This window comes from Beta vulgaris, chromosome 2, assembly GCF_026745355.1.
Source record: "Beta vulgaris subsp. vulgaris cultivar EL10 chromosome 2, EL10.2, whole genome shotgun sequence".
Classification (NCBI taxonomy): Eukaryota; Viridiplantae; Streptophyta; class Magnoliopsida; order Caryophyllales; family Amaranthaceae; genus Beta; species Beta vulgaris.
Window position 1 is genome coordinate 40339710 of NC_079203.1, and position 21548 is coordinate 40361257.

The 21548-nt window shown below is 35.0% G+C and overlaps 1 protein-coding gene across 4 annotated transcripts in view; it reads right to left on the minus strand.

The window, feature by feature from the left end:
• Window positions 1–20957, minus strand: part of LOC104886548 (myosin-15) — a 51321-nt gene extending 30364 nt beyond the window's left edge. Inside the window, exons 1-7 of one of the 4 annotated variants that reach the window (XM_057392622.1) lie at window positions 20522–20957; window positions 17915–18058; window positions 14940–15085; window positions 14620–14776; window positions 10630–10719; window positions 5260–5318; window positions 1871–2027 (exon numbers count right to left, since the gene is read on the minus strand). In XM_057392622.1, coding sequence (XP_057248605.1) covers window positions 1871–2027; window positions 5260–5318; window positions 10630–10719; window positions 14620–14776; window positions 14940–15085; window positions 17915–18058; window positions 20522–20644 — 876 coding nt within the window. In that variant the 5' untranslated portion in view covers window positions 20645–20957. The remainder of the gene's footprint in view (window positions 1–1870; window positions 2028–5259; window positions 5319–10629; window positions 10720–14619; window positions 14777–14939; window positions 15086–17914; window positions 18059–20521) is intronic. The other 3 variants (XM_057392623.1, XM_057392624.1, XM_010670999.4) reach the window with 3 other exon arrangements.
• Window positions 20958–21548: the final 591 nt, after the last annotated feature.

The window sequence follows — 21548 nt, forward strand, 5'->3', positions numbered from 1 at the left end:
TCCTCGAAACCACTCTTATTAGAGCGAAGCCAAAGAAAGATAATAAAGCATTTCTCTAGCCATATAATATGTCAGAATAAGAACATTGATGGATCTCAAAAATGAGGGAGATGCTGAAAAGCCGATAGACGACCAAAAAAATTGAAGGTCCAGCTAAGAAGCAAAGGTCGAATTTTGATCCACTAAGTTAAGGTTCCTGAAACTCGTTTCAAATCAAAGCCCATTTCAAATGAAAGGAAGGTAAACAAACTCTCGATGATAATCAATACTAAAACAAACAATAAATATTGTATGGAAAGTTGTGAAAATCAGACCACCACAGGCCTCCACATCAAGTCATTGTAAGCTCATCTCAGAGAAATATTGTCATAAATAAGTACTGATGCACATGCGATTTACAAATGACACATATTTCTTCTCTTTAGAGTTTTCCAGGAAGCTCTTTAAACTTTCTTAGAGTTTTCTTGAATTATCTTAATGATTTTAGTAGTTAATTGTTTTAGTTTTGCTTCCATGGTTTAATTTCTACTTGCAGAGGTTTTACATGGTTTGAGCTAAGTTAATTAAAAAAGTTATGATGTTTTGATTAATAGATGAGCATGTAAAGATCTGGCATATGCTAAGGAAAATCGGAACCTTGGGCTGCAAGAAGATGAGTTGTCATTAGGCAAGTAGAGAAAGAATTTTTCCTATTTTGGACTAGGAGTGGGCGGCAAGCAAGGAAACCCTCTCTTGCTCAATGCCATATGTTTTTTGTGGGATTTCAGGAAAGATTTGCATATATTTCCTAAATCTAGTTATTCCTTATTTCAAACTAGATTCTGGCCTTGCTTTAAGGGAAAGATTTCATTCTTCCTTTCTCTTGTAAATTGGTCATATAGTACTTAATGAGCAAGGTTCTCTTGCTTACTAGTATAGATAAAACACGCCTAGCCTCCTAAAGAGCTAAAGTTGATTTTGATTAAATTTTCAAGTGCTTGTGCATTGAAATCAGTTTGTCTAAGCCAAAACACATAGATCGAGGTTTGTGTGCATCTCCGAATTGAGATTAGAGAGAGACCCTCTAATTCTCGTGGGAATAAGAGTACTATACCTTAGTTTAGGTTCCAATTTACAATATTTGAACCATAAACCCTCCAAGATCCGACATTTATTATAACAAACAAGTTGAAGTGATTAGTTGCCACAGGCTAGAGTATCTTATTTAATTCTATGAGTTCCAATCACATTACTACAGACGACTACTCAATAGACTAACACCCATTGAAACATGAAGAGAGCCTGCCATTGAGTTACAAGGACAAGAAAGAAAAGTATTTGCTCAGGCAAGCACTACTCAATGGCTCATCAATAGGATCAAATCATCATATCCACTTTCCACTATCATCGACTACATTATACCACAATAGACGGAAAAAGAAAATTCAGCATTCAAGAAAAGTCTCATGAAATCTTCTCGCTTTACCTTTCAATTATATCTGAAAAAACTTTACTATGACGGTCACACATCTCCTTACTGATACTACTACCATCAACTAATCTATTGCCAGATAATGGTTGCATCAAGAATCAATACCACTAAAAAAGTAGCATAGCATAGTACATTACCGCCTTAACGATAATGGTTGCATCAAGAATCAATCCCATTACAAAACCGCACTACAATAGTAGATTATTGTCTTGACTCTTGCCAAATAATGATTGAATCAAGCATCAATCCTTTGAACACACAGTGTACTGAAATAGTAGATTATTGCCAATCACACAATGCTCAAAACAAACACAGCAGCATGGTATTGAACATCGAGAAATAGTTATAAGCCTAATGGCAATAAACCATTGAATGCCAAGCCCAAATTCACAAGGTTACCTCCTTAGATGCGCAAAGTTGGTAAAAGCAATGATAATTCCTTTCAGGATCGGTAATCTGAACAACACGAGACCTCTCTAGAAGGTAGGTCCTGATTGCAGCACCAGAAATTCTACCGTCTATGTCAAACTGGATCTCAACAAACTTGCCAAAACGACTGCAATAAACAGTAGAGGAGAATGACCAACCTTAATTAAGAGAACTGACGGAAAAGATCATGATAACAAACCAACAAAGGAAACACATAAGAACTACTTATCAATTTTACAGAAGTTACTTACTTACTTAGAGGACTAGCAAATCTATTTGCAATATTTTATGCCTACTACATGTTACGAAAAACCAATCAGCAAGGGTCCAAAGTGAAACAAATTCTGTCTTCATAAATAATTACAAAGTAATGGCATAACAAGATCTATTCTTGCTTAAAGTGGCATACTTCCTTTACTCTTATTAACGACTACATTTCCTTTTATGGAAGTTCACTATTAATAAATATATACCAATTTTTGGTACTTTTTCCCTCACATATCTCCTTTTCCCATGGTGTCGGGGACCACTTATCTAGGACATGTCTCTACTTTTAGCATTGTCTTAATTTGTGTGCCCGAGCGATATGTAATGATTATAAAGAGCAAAAGGAGTATCTTACAATGATTTACTGCTTCTAAGGTGAGACTGAACTAGAAACTCCCGTTCATTAAAAAAGTTAATAATCAAGGTTGAGTTTACGAGAAGGGAATGGGCTCATGGCCTCATCTTTTAGGAAACAAACTGATATATAAAAATCAGCATGATGGTTGTTCATACAATGCAAACCTACTACACTGAAAAACCTTGTAGAACTTCATATGTGGTTAGATCTAATGAGCGGGAATTCTGTAAAAGAATTTGTATAGATTGAACAACTAGTTCAATAGCAAACCATGATGTCACAAAAAGTGAACCCATGATTTGAAAAACTCCTAGAGACTCGTGAAAGTTGTTACAACAAAATTGACAAAAATGAGCAGTAACACAGCCCTAGTCCAGATAATATAATCTGAAACCCACCATCAACGGAAGGGAATAGTTAAGTCTGTCTTTGAAATCGTATCCTATAAGAAGCCATATTTTATTCCTTAATTAGCACCAACAAAGTATATTAATTGTTAACTAAAAATTTACATACTAACATAAACCTTCAAGCCTCCACTGACAATGTTTTACAAAAATCTATAACAACTATACAGTGAAAATGCTATATCACTGTCAACAGGCATTCCAACTTTTCAACTTCTGTCATACAGCAATAATGCAGCAGCTGCATCACTTTAAACCATAATGATTCTATTTATATTCTCTCGAGTCTGATGTAAAGAGTGAATAGCAAGTATTATACTCCCCATATTCTCCGCTAAAATAGCTAGACTTTTTATTTTGACACTATTCACATTCTCCACTTTGACCAACGATTTTGATTCATACATAAGAAAAAATAGAGTCGTGTGGTATCGTGTTTGATTCGTCTCATATGTATATTCAAAATATCAACTTTTAAAAAAATTTACAAATGTATAATTAAATATGTCAATGAATCAAAGTCTTAATTTGGCAAGCGTGAAAAGTCAAAGTGTAACTACTTTAGTAAAGCGGAGTGAATATGTCCTGAATCATTCATTAAGCATTAGTGTTCAATCACTCACAAGGTCTACATTCTCCATGCCAGTTACATTACCAAGGCCAAATTATCAAACATAAACCCAACAATATCATATCATCTCAAAACCAATAACCAAAATTTATTATCTCAACAGCCAAGGGATACATTCAGACTTTCATGCATATAATCAAAAAATATAGTGTTGCAACCATTAAATCAAACTCATCACCTTGTACAGAGATATATATTAAGGATACTTGTTCTTTAAAATACATGCAATGCCCGGGAGGACCAAGATTCATTAACAAGATCAAGGCGTCAAGCACTAGAAAAGTAGAAACTAAAAAGATACCAAACAAACTTCCGTGCAAGCTCATTACCATTAACTCCTTGTAGCTCTACATCAAAAAGGAAATAAAAGTGCTCATCAATGAGCTTAGAATCACGAGACAAAAAGATTACAACATATCGAGTAAGACAACACATAGGAAAAATTGAATAAAATAATCTCAACTATTTAAACTGTTTCAACTATTTTTAACTAAGGATGGACAGACCAAACTACTTAACCCAATTTACACAATACGCCATACGGCCCTGGGAAATAAACCAACTGCATCTGCCCACCCACGTGACTTTAAATGAACCAACCCTCCTCTTTTCTTTTCCTCTCCCATTCTTCCTTCCCTCCTTCAATTCCTCTTTCCGTCTCTCTCCATTATCAAGACCCCCCAATGAATCAGCAACATTGCATGAGTAGCGGGTTCGATTGTCCACTTCCATACATTATTCTTCCCTCAACGAATTCAAATTTCAACTTTCTTTTGCTTCAGATCTCGTAAAATAGGGATTCGATTGAATAAACTGGTAAAGAAAGAAGGAAAAAGAGAAAAGGATAAAGAAATAAACAAAAAGAAGATTTATCTCTATTTTTCTATGATTATGTTTAGAATTTACAACTCTCTTCACTATTAAAAAAATATTAATATTTTTCCTCTCTTCAGATTCATCCAATCAGATTATTTTGAACTTCCATCATGAAATTCACTTCTCACATATTCAGAATCTGACAAGAAGAGAGAGAAAAGGATCGCGAGCAATTTAAGCCTTTTCGACGAGATCGTAAACTTGGATCTTCCGAAAATTCGAGGTTTTTTTTGAAGTATAAGTTTCACTATTGCAAATTTCAATCTTCCTCTAAGCAGAAATTCGGAATAAATTTCTAATTCTTTTACCTTAGTTAGCTAAAAAAATTCCAATTTCGGGAGTATAATTATACATCACACTGGTTCAAATGGCAGACGATGTAGCAGCATTTACCACAGTTGCAGGGTTAATTAGAGTTATGTAGTGATTGGAAGAGGTTCATTTGGCGATGTTTGCAAAGGATATATTAAATATTACTGTAGTTATTTGAGTGAGAGTTGAGAGGCGAGAATTTAATTTGGGTAATAATGGAGGTTAAGAGGAGGAGAGAGAGACACGAAGGGAATGGAGGAAGGAAGAAAGGGGAAGAGGAGCGGCAAGAGGGGGAGAAAGGAAGGTTAAAGGGTGGATAAGTCATTTGATATCATGGAGAGGCAAATGACAAATGTTTAGGGTCCAATAACGTCAAATGGCTTAAATTCTAGGGTCCATCCTTAGTTCATAGATAGTTGGGACAGTTTAAAGATATCACGCATAGTTGAGATTGTTTTCCAACGAAATATACCACATAAAGGTACCAAAAAACAATGTGTAAACAGACCTTGAGTTGTCATTTCTCACAGTCCTTGCATTACCGAATGCCTCCAAGAGTGGATTTGACTGAAGCACACAGAAAATAAGTTAGCAATAATGATAATATTGAGTGATATCGGTATCCTAAGTATACAGGAAATTGCTTCATTGAACCATATTCTGGAGTACCAATAAAAGCTGCTTTTGGTTCTCTTTTTTTTTTTTGTGTCAGCACTCAGCATCATTGGAAGCTCTAATCAACATCAATTAAGCTTCTTTTGCTTATAATGATCAATGATAATCTGAACCCAAATCTGAATTTTGGATAAGTAAAACCTTGCGGAAGAAATTATATGATTTACCTAAATTTCTGTTTCCTTTACTATCAGTGAAAAATCTGAAACATCGTGCATTACAGTTAAAAAATCTCGCCTTTTTATGAAAAAGTTAGATACTTCATATATACTCTAATATTCTAATCAGTAACAGGCGCCAAGCTTTTTCAATCTACTAACATATGAAGACTAAATTTTACAGACCTCCAAAATGGATGAAAGCATACTCTTAAAAACCCCAGCTGTCCTAGCTCATAATGGGGATAAAACTTACTATTTTTCCTGGAGACCTTGCCATAAAATAAAACCAGAAAAGATATATAAATTCCTTTCTAACTAAACACACCACAGAAATGCCATAAACGCACTGCACCAATGCAACTTATTTTTTGTGGCCCCTCTAGGCTCTGAATGACATAAATACATAATCCCACAAGGTGCATCTCCAAAATGGATGAAAGCATACTCTTAAAAACCCCAGCTTTCCTAGCTCATAACGGGGCTAAAACTTACTATTTTCCCTGGAGACCTCACCATAAAATAAAACCAGAAAAGATGAATAAATTCCTTTCTAACTAAACACACCATTGAAATGACATAAAAGCACTGCACCAATGCAACTTCATTCCACTCCAGGCTCTGAATGACATAATCCCATAAGGTGCATCTAAAACAACTCCAAACCAATAAGAACAAAACAAAGACTGCACATGCACCACAAAAGTTCCTTCAACAATATAGAACGACATTTGAACATAATCACCTTAGGCTTGACATAGCAAACTCTCCGAGCAACATAGCCATTACCGGCCTCTGTTTCTCGGGCAAATTATTTCTAACAACCTGCCCACAGTTTACACAAAAAAGGCCCTCAAATTAACAGGAACCACAGTCTTCCATATAATATTTGCAACAGGAAAAGACCAATTCATTTTAATTATTTTCAGAATATAGGCAATCTTGCAGTAAGGGGGTCATTTAAGGGGGTGAAAAAAAAATCTTGCAGAGTGATGATACATAGGCAATCTTGATGATAGTTGTGTCATTTAAGGGGGTGAAAAAAAATCGCAACAATTAGAACAAAATAAAAAGTTAACCCAAAACAACCACCAAGCAAAGGCTCTATTCAGAAATCCCCCTCCAAACAAAAAAAGAATACACATAACCACTCCCTTAAAGTAATCTCACGTCAATAAACCCGAAAAGGATTTCACAAATGATATATGACAACACCAATGGTATGAACGCAACGCCTAAAAGAGTTGCCGATTGACTTCATTCATCAAATACTCGAGCTACTCTGAAAATTTCTTTAAAACACCAAGATAGTACATTCGTTTTGCATAATCAACTATGGTAACATATTATAAAATTTCACTTCTCAGCCACCAGGGCACTTTTTCTACCAACATTCAGAGTATCCAAGTTGCGCCTCCTAAACCTGAAGGATTGACAAGCTTAATGAAATACTCACTGCCTTCAACAACTCAACAGCATGGAGTAGCTACGACACTGTATAACACCAGATATCAAGCCTCGGAAGTCTTCTAAATTTAAGCTTATCTACATGGTGAAAAGTCCACTTTGGGAGAATCAAATACTTGCTCTAACTATAGAGCAACTGTAACCACAACTCTTGCAGCCTTTCTACTTTCCCTTTAGTAATATATTCATGATATATACATTTTAGGCTTACAGCCTCACAATTCTCAAAGACTTCCAATTTCAATGGGACGTGACTAATGACATACGTCTTTGTCAAACAACATTCACCTTGAAGATCCATAAATATAGCATCAGTAAATCTTCCATCATACATGCTTGATCTCTGAAGAGTCTCAGATGATGTGAATTAATCTAATAATCTTTTCTAGATCTACTTCAATGTTCCACCACCATATCAAAGCCCAAAGGATAGGCCACCCAAAAAGGCATCAATATTTCATCCTATATTCCTATAGGGATCTCGGATTGTAAACCGATACAAGTGCCTACTTCTTGACTATTACTGACCACTAGCATCTCTTTAGTTTTTTCTTCTTTTTCTTTTTTATTTTGGAAGGAAGCTTATCTTTACTAAAATGGAGGACAGAAGAGTATTTTGACCAATACTACTTCTGTCACTAGTAAAGTAAATAGAAAAGATAACAAGGGGGTCTCACCCACTAATAAAGGAGGAGTAGACTTTTAAACAACAAAACCTCAAAGGATGTTGTCAAAGAAAACACTCCAGAAAAGAAGGGAAAAAAACAAGAAGCTGCTTACTAGTTGCTATTATCCAGAAGTGTAACATGGTCCCTAAGATGCAGCATTGAAAAAGAGAATAAAACAGTGAACTGTACAACCACCGCAGATAGATCCATTGACTACTCTATCATACCTGCTAACTCCTAGGGTGAGAAGTAAGTCTCTAGTTTTTGGCAGGAAAAGTTCTACCTTCGGTAGAGTGAGTCTACTTAGCGGGGCCATCGAAAGTGTGCCCTTTTCCATTCCAAGATGACGAAATCATTGGTGGAGACTGCCTCAACAATGTCTATCGTATACTTCTGGAAGCCTTGCAGGCTAAAAAGGGGGCAATATTAGTTATTGGTGGGGATTCGGTTCGTTAGCTGGGATTTGTTTAGTCATTCAGATAGTGACTCAGTATAAAAACCCAAAATATGAGTAGGTCTCATCACAAGCCTACCCCAAGCTCATAAGCTCTCATGAGTTCCGGCACCTTCTCATTCTTCTCCCTTTTGAGTTGCTGTAGGGGATTAAGCGTGAGAATTCCCGAATCTCTCATTGAGTAGCTTCTTATGGTGACGAAATAAAACGAACAGATACCCCAAACGGGAGCTGTTTCAGCAGTTCAAATACCTTCTTTGCAGATGTTCCAAGTAGAACCAAGTTTTAGAGTTGTCAACCCGCACTCATCCTTTCTCAATGATAAAGATGAAACAGTAAATTAATGCTTGGGGGAATAATGTCTCTTTCGGTGCTCTAGAGTCTAGACCACCACATTGGTACAACCCTTGGTATCTAGTTCATAAACTCCTTAATTCACATTGCAGCAGCTACAGCCGCTGATGTAACAAAAGTCAAAAGATGCTGCACGCACAATTCCACAATCATTATTAATTCACAACCATCGTCCCAACTGTGAGCTAATTGCTACTTTAGACACGATCCGGTTCTAAGGGCGGCATAAACAGCAATGGAAACCCTGATCACATTACTGGATATAAGATCCAACGTGCAACCACTAGAGCTACTTTAGTCACAAAATGCCCAATTGAAAATCTAAATTAACTCCATCATTATATATGCAGTGCAAATGTGTAAAAAATTGAATGATCACATTACTGGATATAAGATCCAACGTGCAACCACCAGAGCTACTTTAGTCACAAAATGCCCAATTGAAAATCTAAATTAACTCCATCATTATATATGCAGTGCAAATGTGTAAAAAATTGAAGACATTGATTTCATATTTCACATTTTCCAGAGACCTGCCTCTACAGGGAAAAGGGTCAGGTGCATTCAGAACAGGGTTACCTAATTCGCGGATCGCTTTGGATCGCGGAACGGGAACGGGAACGCAATTCGCTAGTCGAAAGAATTTGGAACGCGATGGAATTTTTTTTCGGAACGAATTTTAGGAACATAATTCGACGGAACATAATTCGACGCAATAATAATGATAAAAAATAAAATCAATAAAAAAAAAACATAATAGTAAACAAAATGAAACTCTCTTAATTTAATAACATAAAATCAAAATATCCTTAATTCTCAATTAAAAAGAAAAATTAAAACATAAAGTTCTAAACTCTTGTAATGCTGCTTCGTAACCCTCCTCACATCATCCTTGCCCTTTTATTTTGTAGCATCCCATCATCATTAACATCCTCCTCATCCGAATCTAATCCCGTCCACCTCATCTCCTCTAGCTCTAGAGGTGAATCCTCCAAACAAGCGTTTTCGGGATCAATATCCCATTTACGATGGGGCCCTATTTTGTAGCCATCGCTAAATTTGGATATAAGGCGGAGATTAGAGTGGATGTATACTAGCTTGTCGGCCCTAGAACATTGAGTCTATTCCGTTTTAAAGAAAGAATATTTCCATAAGTACTCCAAGCTCTCTCGGCCGAAGAGCTAGTAATAGGTTGTGCTAACACCCTCTTGGCTACCTCTGCCAAGTTAGGTGTTTGAGACCCATAAACACACCACCAATCAATGGCATCCATTGTGACAGCATCAATCTGAGCCTGAGGCATAGAATATATCCCCTTTTTTAACTGAAATTCAGCAAACTCATCTCGTAACTTCTTCTCTTCGTCAGCATCTTCGGCTATTCTCCCAAAAGCTTCCATGCAACCCAATACAACTTCTTTGTCAAGATTAGGAGCCTTTCTAGTATAACCCCCAGGAGCCAGAGTCTCAAGATATATTTTATCATAAAAGCGTGGTGTAAGAGCGAAACCCAAACAGTGAAGAGGTATGGTCATCTTATCCCACCTTGTCACCACAATTGTTTCCATTTTAGGAAAATCAGTTTTGTATTTGCTAGTGCTCATGATATTTTAATTGACCCAGCATGTTATCCATTCTTTCATAAATTTCTCCCATCATAGGTCCATCACCATCACAAAATTTCATTAACTTGTAAACTGGTTTCATGATTCTTACTACCTCCTGGACTTCATCCCAAAAATCATCATCATTAATTTTTTGAACAACCAATCCCCCCATTGTTTTAGTTGCTCCATCTTGTTTCATGAGCCACTCCTTATAAGCCCTTAGAACAACAGTTGTTGCAAGAGACTCTCTACATTGAAGAGACCTCTTTAGCACTATGTAATGTGAGCCAAATCTGGTTTTTGCTACTTTCAACAGAATCCTAGTTGAATTTTCCTTAAATAATGCTAACAGGTAGTTGTGGCCTCTGAAAAACTTAACTATCTGTTTCCCACACTTGTAAGTGTCGTTTATCCAATGCAAAGATTCAGCAAAATCTTTAAAGACTAAGTTCAATGTGTGACATACACAAGGAGACCAAAAGATATGTTTATGTACCTTTTCAATTTCTCTTCCGGCAGCGATACAATTCTTTGCATTGTCTGTCACCACTGATAGAACGTTGGAGGACCGATTTCTTCTACAGCACTGAGCAAAAAACCAGCAATAAGTTTCCCTGTTTTCTCGACCCCATTAAAGACCCCAGAATACATAAACATGGCACCCGCAAAAATTCGTTGCAATTACATTGATCAACTGATCTTGTTTACAGTTAGCCCAGCCATCGGAAACAATAGATACTCCATGTGTATACCATGTATCTTTAACTGGAGCCATTTCCTTCTCTAAGAGACTCTTGCATTCATCAAGCCCGGAAGTTCTCGCCTTTTCATAGGAGAGAGATTTGTAACCCTTTGGTGCATTGTTAATGGCATACACCATTTCATGCCATTGAGGGCTTCTCAAAACATTGAAAGCAATTGCATTAGCACAAAGAAACCTCATGACTTTCATGTTAACCACTTCTCTCTCCATAGTTCCAAAAGCAACTTCAAGTGGGGATTTGTTTGGCATGACAATTTGTTTCTTGTTGATGGTCGAGTGCTTCAATCTTTGGGATACTACCCCCGTACCTTCTGCATTTTGAACTTTCTTCCTCAATCTCTGGTAAGTTTCTCGATCGCTCATAAGTGTTTTACATCGCTGTATATTAGCTTTCTTCCCAGGCTCAGACCCAAAAAAATGATTGTGGATCCTAGTATACGTGCTTGTAAATTGTAATTTGCAATGGTTGCAACGCCAAGACTTTGCTCCTCCTCCATTTTGACATTGTGCAGCACCCAATACTGTAACTTCTTCAAGCAAGGGCTTGTCTTTTGATGGTCTGTTGGATATTGGAGTGGATTTTGTGGGGGTTTCATTTTCAGTAGTTTCTGCTTCAACTTCTTCATTATCTTCGTCAGATGAGATATGTTGCTGAATAGTTACATTTTTAGGTTGTTGAATAGTTACATTTTCAGTTACTCTTTGTTGTACTTTCTTCTTCCCAAAAGCCATATACTGATATTTGGAAAGATTAGGAGGATGAATGTAGAAGAAATTGGTAATGGTGGATGAAAAACGTGATTTGGGATAGTCCTTATATAGGAGTGAGGCCATCTTTTCATCTTCTAAATTGTGTTGGAATATTAAACTAGATTAGCTGTACAAGACTTGGAGAGTTGGAGTAAATTATTGTAGAAGAATCTAGATTCTAGTAAGTAGTGTATATTGTATACGTGTACTTTCCTAGTTAAGTAGTGTATACTATATACGTGTACTACTATTAAACTTTAGTTGTTTCTTTGTTTTTTTTATCAACATTAAAGTTTAATAGTAATGTAATTGATCGACCGATATATGCTAATCACGTGTAATTTTTTGCGTTCAATTCTTTTAAAATGGAATTATATTGTTATGTAGGTAGTATAAAACTATATATAGCAATGACTCGTACAAATCTCTAATTGTCTTAATCGATTGATATATGTTAATCACGTGTCATTATATGTGTTTAGGTATTCTAAGTTCGAAATCCGTTGTTCTATAGATATTATGGCAATGAGTCGTTCAAATCACTAATTGTTTTGAGCAACCGATATATACTAATCACGTGTAATTTTTTGCGTTCAATTCTTTTAAAATGGAATTATATTGTTATGTAGGTAGTATAAAACTATATATAGAAATGACTCGTACAAATCTCTAATTGTCTTAATCGATTGATATATGTTAATCACGTGTCATTATATGTGTTTAGGTATTCTAAGTTCGAAATCCGTTGTTCTATAGATATTATGGCAATGAGTCGTTCAAATCACTAATTGTTTTGAGCAACCGATATATACTAATCACGTGTAATTTTTTGCGTTCAATTCTTTTAAATGGAATTATATTGTTATGTAGGTAGTATAAAACTATATATAGCAATGACTCGTACAAATCTCTAATTGTCTTAATCGATTGATATATGTTAATCACGTGTCATTATATGTGTTTAGGTCTTCTAAGTTCGAATTCCGTTGTTCTATAGATATTATGGCAATGAGTCGTTCAAATCACTAATTGTTTTGATCAACCGATATATGCTAATCACGTGTAATTTTTTGCGTTCAATTCTTTTAAAATAGAATTATATTGTTATGTAGGTAGTATAAAACTATAATACTATATATAGCAATGACTCGTACAAATCTCTAATTGTCTTAATCGATTGATATATGTTAATCACGTGTCATTATATGTGTTTAGGTCTTCTAAGTTCGAAATCCATTGTTCTATAGATATTATGGCAATGAGTCGTTCAAATCTCTAATTCTTTTGATCAACCGATACATGCTAATCACGTGTCACTTTATGCGTTCAGTTCTTTTAGAATGGAATTATGTTGTTATATAGGTAGTATAAAGCTATAATACTATATATGGCAATAACTCGTTCAAATATCTAATTGTCTTGGTCGATTGATATATGTTAATCACGTGTCATTATACGTGTTTAGGTCTTCTAAGTTCGAAATCCGTTGTTTTATAGATATTATGGCAATGAGTCGTTCAAATCTCTAATTGTTTTGATCAACCAATATATGTTAATCACGTGTAATTTTTTGCGTTCAGTTCTTTTAAAATGGAATTATATTGTTATATAGGTAGTATAAAACTTAGAATATTTTTTTGCGTTCAATTCTTTTAATTTCTTCCCCAAGCTATGATATGACACTATTTAAATTTAAAATATTTTATTTTTGGGTAGAATAGTTGGTATAGATTTTCAATATTTTGTTAAAGAAATAGTTTCATAATTTTATTGTACTATAATATACATTAAAAAAAAATATAATAGAAGTTCTTTTTTTTAAATTAAATATTTGTTTTTTTAGATAGATACTCTTTTTGCTATAAATTTAAGACACATGTGCTTTATTAAAAAGTAGTTTTAAGTTTTAACCATGTATTTTTCTATGATATTGTACGCTAGGTAGTACGGATACGGATACGGGAACGGGTATGGATACGGGTACCGGGACGGAAAACGGCAAATTCAAAATTTTAAAAAATGGGTACGGCTAGGATTCGGTATATATATTAAAAAAATTATTTTTCAATCATCCTTAAAAAAAAATTCGAGTCATAATTAAAAGTAAATATTAAATAATAATATTTCTTATTTATGAAGTAGTGCATTGATAACTTTTCATCTTCTTCCAAAAAAATATCATTATTAGAAGAGTTGGAAAGTCAAAGATTAAATAAAGAGTTGATAAGTTTTCATCTTCTTCCAAAAAAATGACTAATCCTCACCCTTCATATTCATCATCATCACTCATACATTCCCACTTTACGCTAATATCAAAGAACCAGTAAAGTAGTGAACCTCCAAGTCTCTATCATCCAAAAGTCCAAAACACTCTTTCGTTAAAAAAAAAAAAAAAGTCCAAAACACTCGCATAATAGAAGTTCATGAAGATGAACATTCATCTTCAACCTCTTGCCTACCCGTAAAAAAAAAAAAAACACCTCAACTCGCCCACAACCACCGCAAACACGAGAAGACAACCGGAGAAGACAAGCGGAGAAGACAACCGGAGAAGACAACCGGAGGATCCGCGAATTAGGTAAACCTGCCATAAACACTTCAATCAACTTGATTTTAAATTCCTATCAAAAGCCCCATAATTAAAGCACAAATTTTGTTACTTTTCCCCTTCAATCAACAAAATTAGGATTTATTCAAACCCTAAATCTCGAAAACTCTACCCACCATTTGGAACGCCAATTTAAACGATCTAACTCGCGTTCCCTACCGATTTGGTGCGCGAACGAATTGCGTTTCGGAACGGACGAATCGAAACATGATTCGTGGGGGGTAGGGGCGAATTAGGTAACCCTGATTCAGAATAACGACCAGGACTTTAAAGAGCTTTCAATTTTTGAAACAAGAATCAAGAAAATATTATTGACATCTAGCAAATAGAAATTTCATTTAAAAGATAATTGATCAACAACATACTTCCAGAACTTGTTGCTCAACTGATCTATCACCACCCGAAGCACGACCACCCATATAAGCAAGATACTGCATGATCAGTTTTGTCGTCTCAGTTTTTCCAGCTCCGCTTTCTCCGCTGACCAATATAGACTGACTCCTATGCTCACTCATCATTGCTCTGTATCATGAAGGGCAATACAAAATCCAAGCACATCATTCGCTGAAGTAAAAAATTACAAGTTAATCTGTCTATGAGGGCCATCCACACGGTAACCATGTCATTCTCATAGGAAAATTTCACAATTGAGCATGTCTAAAATCAAGGATTCATCGAAAGATACCTATATGCTGCATCACCCACTGCAAAGACATGGGGATCCAGCTCACCAAACGGCACACCCTTATATTGCTCCATCATGTATGAATTATAAAGATGAGGAAGTTTTGTGAAAGGATTCACAGCAATCAAAATGCTTCCTGTGTAAGTCTGAGCCAAATGAAGTACAAAAGGAAATATTATCAAGAGAACTGGATGGGGAATAATACATAGGAAAATATCCAACTAATACTGTAATTCAGTTATGATACATACCCCTCCACACACACATACCACCACCACCCCAACCCACAAAAAAAAAATGACTTTCCTGATTGATAAACAAGTAAATCAATGATTATGCGTATATCTACTTTGTTATGGAAACAATGAAATTATCTCAGATGATAATAAGGCTTTACATCTTATAGTAGCCAGTAGTAGATACATATGCCCCAAAAAAAGGAATATATGTAGGTGCAATGCAACAACAGACCTGCATTGAATGCCAAGAAGCATATCTTTAGTTGTAACTATAAACCCAATTGCACAAAAACAAAAAGAGGGAAGAAACCCCATCATGATCTATCAGTTACACGGAAAAGAGGGCTTTCCCAATAATCTTTCGAGGAAAGAAGAACACCCACGGTATTAAGGATATATCAGACTCCTTGCATAATACATAATCGAAATATTTAAACTAGCTTACAAATAAAACGGATAATCAAGTCATCAACAACCGATCAAGGCAAGATATGCCACAACTACAACGGCAGTACTAGAACAAAACTGAATTACAGTTATAAAAGATGTTTAAGATTGATTAATAAGATTGATGAAAAACATAAACACAGGTCTTTAATGCTGAGGTGAACACAAGTCCTCTTTCTCCCACTTTTGAATAAAGAGAAAGTTTCTTAACAACAACAATGCAGTAAAGATCCAGTGATGGAGGTTTGGATAAAAGATGCCTTTCCCCTACTAGTCAAAGATCGTTACAGATTCTGTTTCCCAGAGATCTGCTTAAACATTTACTATATTCATAAACTTCCTCCGTTTTTTTTACATGTTACACTTTGACATTTTACACTATTCACAAATTTCACTTTGACCATCGTTTGTGATTTATATGTGAATAAAAAAATATAGTCAAGTGGGATCTTGTTAGATTTTTCTTAATATGTATTGTTTTAATATGCACTTTTTATAATTTTTAAAAATACAAAATTAGAGCTATTCAGCTATAAGCCCTCTGCATTGGCATGCGTATAAACTGAAAGTGTAACATGTACTCCCTCCGATTTTTAATGTTCTGTGCAATTTCCTCATATGGACGATTTTTAATGTTCTATGCATTGTGCTTTATTCTATTTTGAGACACTCTCTCTCCAATCTATTTTTGCTTTTTGACCCCACTTTCCCTTATTTTTCCCATCTTTCCTTACTTTTCCCCTTTTTACACACTCTCTCTCCGATCTATTTTTACTTTTTGACCCCATTTGCATTATAATAAATTATTCATAGTTTTTCCTTCAAATAGTAAATGCACAAAAAATAAAAAATCGGGGGGAGTAAAAGAAAACGGAGGAAGTAAATTATTTGAAAAAGAAGTAATAATAATTGTTACTAACTCCATTTTTTTAAAGTTATACCATGTTGCTTTTTGAGATGTTCCCAATTCGTTGTACCATTTCCTTTTTAGGAAAGGATTTCACCTAGCAAGTGATTTTTATAATATTGTTCATCACACCATTGTACAACTATCCTAAACAAGCATGTCATTCCTTTGGTTAAAACTAACAAAAAGGAGGAAGTAGTTTTGCTTATAGCTACACCAATAATAATATTGAAAACGAAAATATTGACACCACCACATCCAACAGTCCGACCCATATATCTACTGCCAAGAAAACCCCAAACAGACCTCCCATCCCACCCCACCCAACCTTGGCCCCACACAACAATGAAATACAGAAGTAGCAACATATTCCGGCGAGTCGGCGAAAAGAACACAAAAGCTGAATATTCTTCTTTGTATTTCTCACTCCTTCCAAGCATTTAGGCTGTGAAAATCTCGCCACGGACGTGAATGTTATGCACTTAAATAAGTCAAACAAGGAAAAGGGAAGACGGTGTAGTGGGTTGAATGGTTTTCGTCAATTGTTACTTGGTAGTGGTACCAAAAGAAAAAGTCTATATACGTAATTGTTATCCAAAAAAGTTATTAAGTGGATATATTAAGTTTTGCATATAATAAGTAGTTCCCCAAAAATCTTCCTACCAAAAACAGAGTTTGCAGATCCAATGAAAAGGATCATTGTGTTAAATTCTTGAATTTCTCTTCTCTAGCACCGAGCTAAACAACTAAATATAAAGACAAACAAAGTCAGACCGAATACATTTAAAGTTATATTGCATAATCAACAAACCCACGTTATTAATGCTTGGTTTGAAGTTTGAGACACAGTTATCGTATGACATATGTGCAAATATATGCAAAATGTTGGTGTCAAATGAAGTGCTTAAGTGTCGTATCTATGTCGGAGTCGAGTATTTGACATAGGTACTTAAGGTAAATACCATAACATAGCATATGTCCCTCTACAATTTTCAATTTTTTAATCCGAGACTCAAGTACAATACCATAAAATATGTCATAGCATTTACATTTCTTAACTTCTTGGTTAATTTTAAAGTGCTATGAGATAGCATAAAATATGAACAATAACTTCAAAAAACAGAAGGATAATTTTTCCCATGGTAAGTTGTATTCGATCTAGTGTGTCGCTCTCCTTAAAGCTTATGCCACAACCATGGAGCAATTAAAAGGAAACTCATAATTAAAATTCCAAAGTAAACTCGGTTACTAATATTTTACTTAAAAGGAGGCTTCTCTTCAAAAGACAAAAAAGTATATGGCTGTAAGAATATTTCTTTAGAAAGTAGTTATGTAATTTACTATGACGGGAGTATGAAAAGCCATAAGAGCACTTGACTTACATAAATGCTGTCTAATGCATATCTTCTCTCTAGATTATACAGAACTCCGGGCTCATTTAAGTACGCCAATTTGGTCATGTCATCAACTCCACCAAGGTCTGCATCTGGATCCCTCAAAAGCAACTTTTCTGGAGATGATAGAACCTGACAAACAAAAACAAGATTGCTATAATTTGGAGGTGAAACTATAGAAGTATGTCTATGATAAATAATATAAAAACAACCAGATAGATTGTTTATATATTGATGTTTCTCAACTTTTAATGAAAAACAGAGAGTCAAATGTGTACGTCATATCCTTGCATGATTTGAAAGTGCAATTACGGTAATATTAATAACTTTATTTATATGAGAAATGATGTGACAAAAGTAAGAAGTCCAGTGATTGTAAATGTAAACTAAATAAATGAAAAAACAGAAAACAAAATTTTACTTGAAAATTTTATGGCTGTGACTCTAAGTGACAAGTTTTGTTACTCTAAGTGAGAAGTGTTGTGTATCTAAGTCCTCATTTCTCGTTGAAGATGTCTTTCAGAATGCAAGTTGGGTAGACATCCAATTTCTGTCCAATTAAATCATCAGATGAAAATAGGGCTGACAATCAGATCGGGTTGGATCAATTTCAGGTTGACCTGATTTATATTTGTTAGGAAACGCGGTGTTGTAGTTTGATTAATACGAAACAAGTCAATGAAATAATAAAGATGAGGAAAACGATCAAGAAGAACAAACAAAAGAACACAAGGATTTTCGTGGTTCGGTCAAAATAGACCTACGTTCATAGGTGGGGGATTCGAGCTTCTTCACTATCATGGAGATCACTAGAGGGAATAATACAAGGTCCTAAATTCTAATGGCTAAAAGTGTTTCATAAGTTGTGTCTGATAATGAATACCAAAGTGGTCCTTTTATAACATGAGGAACCCCGCACAAAAAAAAACCCGAGAATATACTTCATAAAAACCTTAAAAACAAACAAATCCGGAAAACATGTCGCGTGACAAAAAATTTCGGCCACCCGATCGTGAGGTCAATTTCTTCGAGCCAGATTTGTCTCGGGCACTGTTTGCCCGGTTGCGATTCGCGAAGGACGCCCGACCTAACCGGGCGGTGAAGACCCAAATTTTGACGAGATTCAAGGCACCAAACCAACAACATTTCACGTCAGTTATCCCTAACCCAAACCCGACCTGATTCTAATTTCAGGTCGAAAACCATAAATTGAACTCGAGCTTCCCGATTTCGGGGTGACCCGAAACTAACCCAAAATGACCTGAAATGAAATTTAACTAGACACGGTAAGTTATGAAAGTCTAGGTTCATGACCTCAAATAAAATTTAGATGATCCAAGAAACAGGCCTCAGCGAATACGAATAAGAATAACAAAAGATATGTTGTATGAGTTATGAAAGTTTGGGTTGATTTCCGGTTGACCTGAAAACAACTCGACTTTTAAATTAGGTTATTCGAGTTATTTTCAGGTTTAGAAGTCAACCCGAACATAACCCATTATATTTTCAAGTCGGATTGGGTCGACCAATTTTATATATGAGGTCGAAAATCTCAACCCAAACGCGGAATTTTCAAGTCAGTTTCAGGTCGGCTTATCAGGTTGGGTCACCTTTTGCCAGCCCTAGATGAAAGCCAAAGCACCTGATTGCCACGGGACTCTCCACATTCTATCCTTTTCATAACTCACATTAACATGTAATACACTTATATATCAATTCAATTATTAAAATTACCTACAATGTTGGTATTGAAATTCTTATAAAGTTCATAGCAGTAGCAGTACATCAAAATTAATACCAGTGGACTAATGCCCTTCAAATTGGTATCTACTTCAAACTCATAAATTAGCAAGTAGTTTCATCATGACTCGACAGGGTCGAAGCCAAGCTTGCAATAACTCAGCCCTTTGCATATTAGAGTTGAGAGCAAGGGTCATATCCACCAAATGCTCATCAACATTGTTCCACCAGAGAAACTGGATTAGAGATCCAATAGTTTACCCAACCACTCAAATAATCATGGCCTTCCGCAGGACAAATTCTTCGTCCAGACTCGAATGGCATCCATATTGAACCTGGTTTTGTAACCCTTTTCTCCTTCAATACTTGATTGGCATACTTAACTATCATTCCCAATTTGTCATTTATCTCAATCACACAGAAAAATTAATGTTTCCCACAATATAAATTTCAAGCCTAACGTGCGCAAACAGTAATGTCCGCTTTACTTTTCAAAGAATCTGCTTCAAATGTTGTCCACTTAATTCATCATAATCACTTTTCAAATTCACCACGATTACACGACGTACCAGAGAATCCATCTCACCAAGTACATTGCAAATTACCAGTCCAAATATAAAATTGCCACCTCCCCCCTAATTAAAAGGAAAGGAAAATTTCATCCCATCCTTCCTTTAAATAATATATAGACATACAATCCAAAACAACATAAACCCAAACAATTATACTAAGCAACCATTGATTAGTCACACTAATGAACACAACAAAACTAAACTAAATTGACTTGTTAAGCATAAATTAAACTCTCAAAAAAATAAAAAAATTCCAGAAAAATAGGAAAAAAAATTGAGTAACCTTTTTTCTAGTAGAAGTAACAACTTGAACTTGCTTGCCAACAAAATCAACCACTTCAGCAGGAACCCAAGCCAAATCTTTATCTTCAACCCACACATTAGCACCTTTTCGAAGACTACTCATTTTAATTTCTTCTTCTTAATTCTTCTTTAAGTTGAAATTTTCTTCAAAAATGCTTTACAATTTCCACACATACAAGAATTTGAGTAAAATTAAAAATTCAATTTGGGAATTATCGAAACCCTAGAAAAAAAATTAGTAGTAGGAAATTAGGGGCAAGTGAAAGTTCCCGCCCTGAAGAACAAATGGCAAGTACGTAAGGAGAGAATTGAAGAGGCGAAAGAGGAGAGAGAAAAGACAGAATGAAGTTACATCTTACAAATACATGTAATTAAAGATTTGTACGTATGTAACACGTCAATCAATTTTTTCAAATTTTTGATTCTTGTTTGAATATTTCTGCTGCTTTTTTGTTTTTTTATATTTTGAGATAATGGTACGTCAGAAGGTATTTAATTTATTTGAATTCATAATATTTTTTTAATGCATAATGTGGTACTACTATATGAAATTAATGTTATTTAAAATGGAGGAGTATTTTTTATGATTATTCAATGATTAGTGTTGGAGATTTGGAGATTTTTCTACGCTCTCACAGTTGAATATTTGTACCAAGGATGTTTTGGCCTAGTGGTTAAGATTGAGGTGCTGTGAACGATAGGTCACAGGTTCGAATCCCCCCTCCCCTTCTTTGTACTTTGTGGCTTAATTATCCTTTCAAGTAATGAATAGCTTACCTTTTTCATACCATTCTAAATTCTAATGTATTCAAATGTTTAGAAATAAAAACTAGTTATTAGACCCGGGCTATGTCCTGAGTAAAAATCATTTATTAATGTAATACTTTATGATAATAACACGAAATACAAATTAGTCTAGTGGTTAAAACTTTAATATATGTACTTGAGGTTTCGAGATCAAATCTTATTTTATGCAATTTCTTAATTTTTTTTATTGTACATGGATT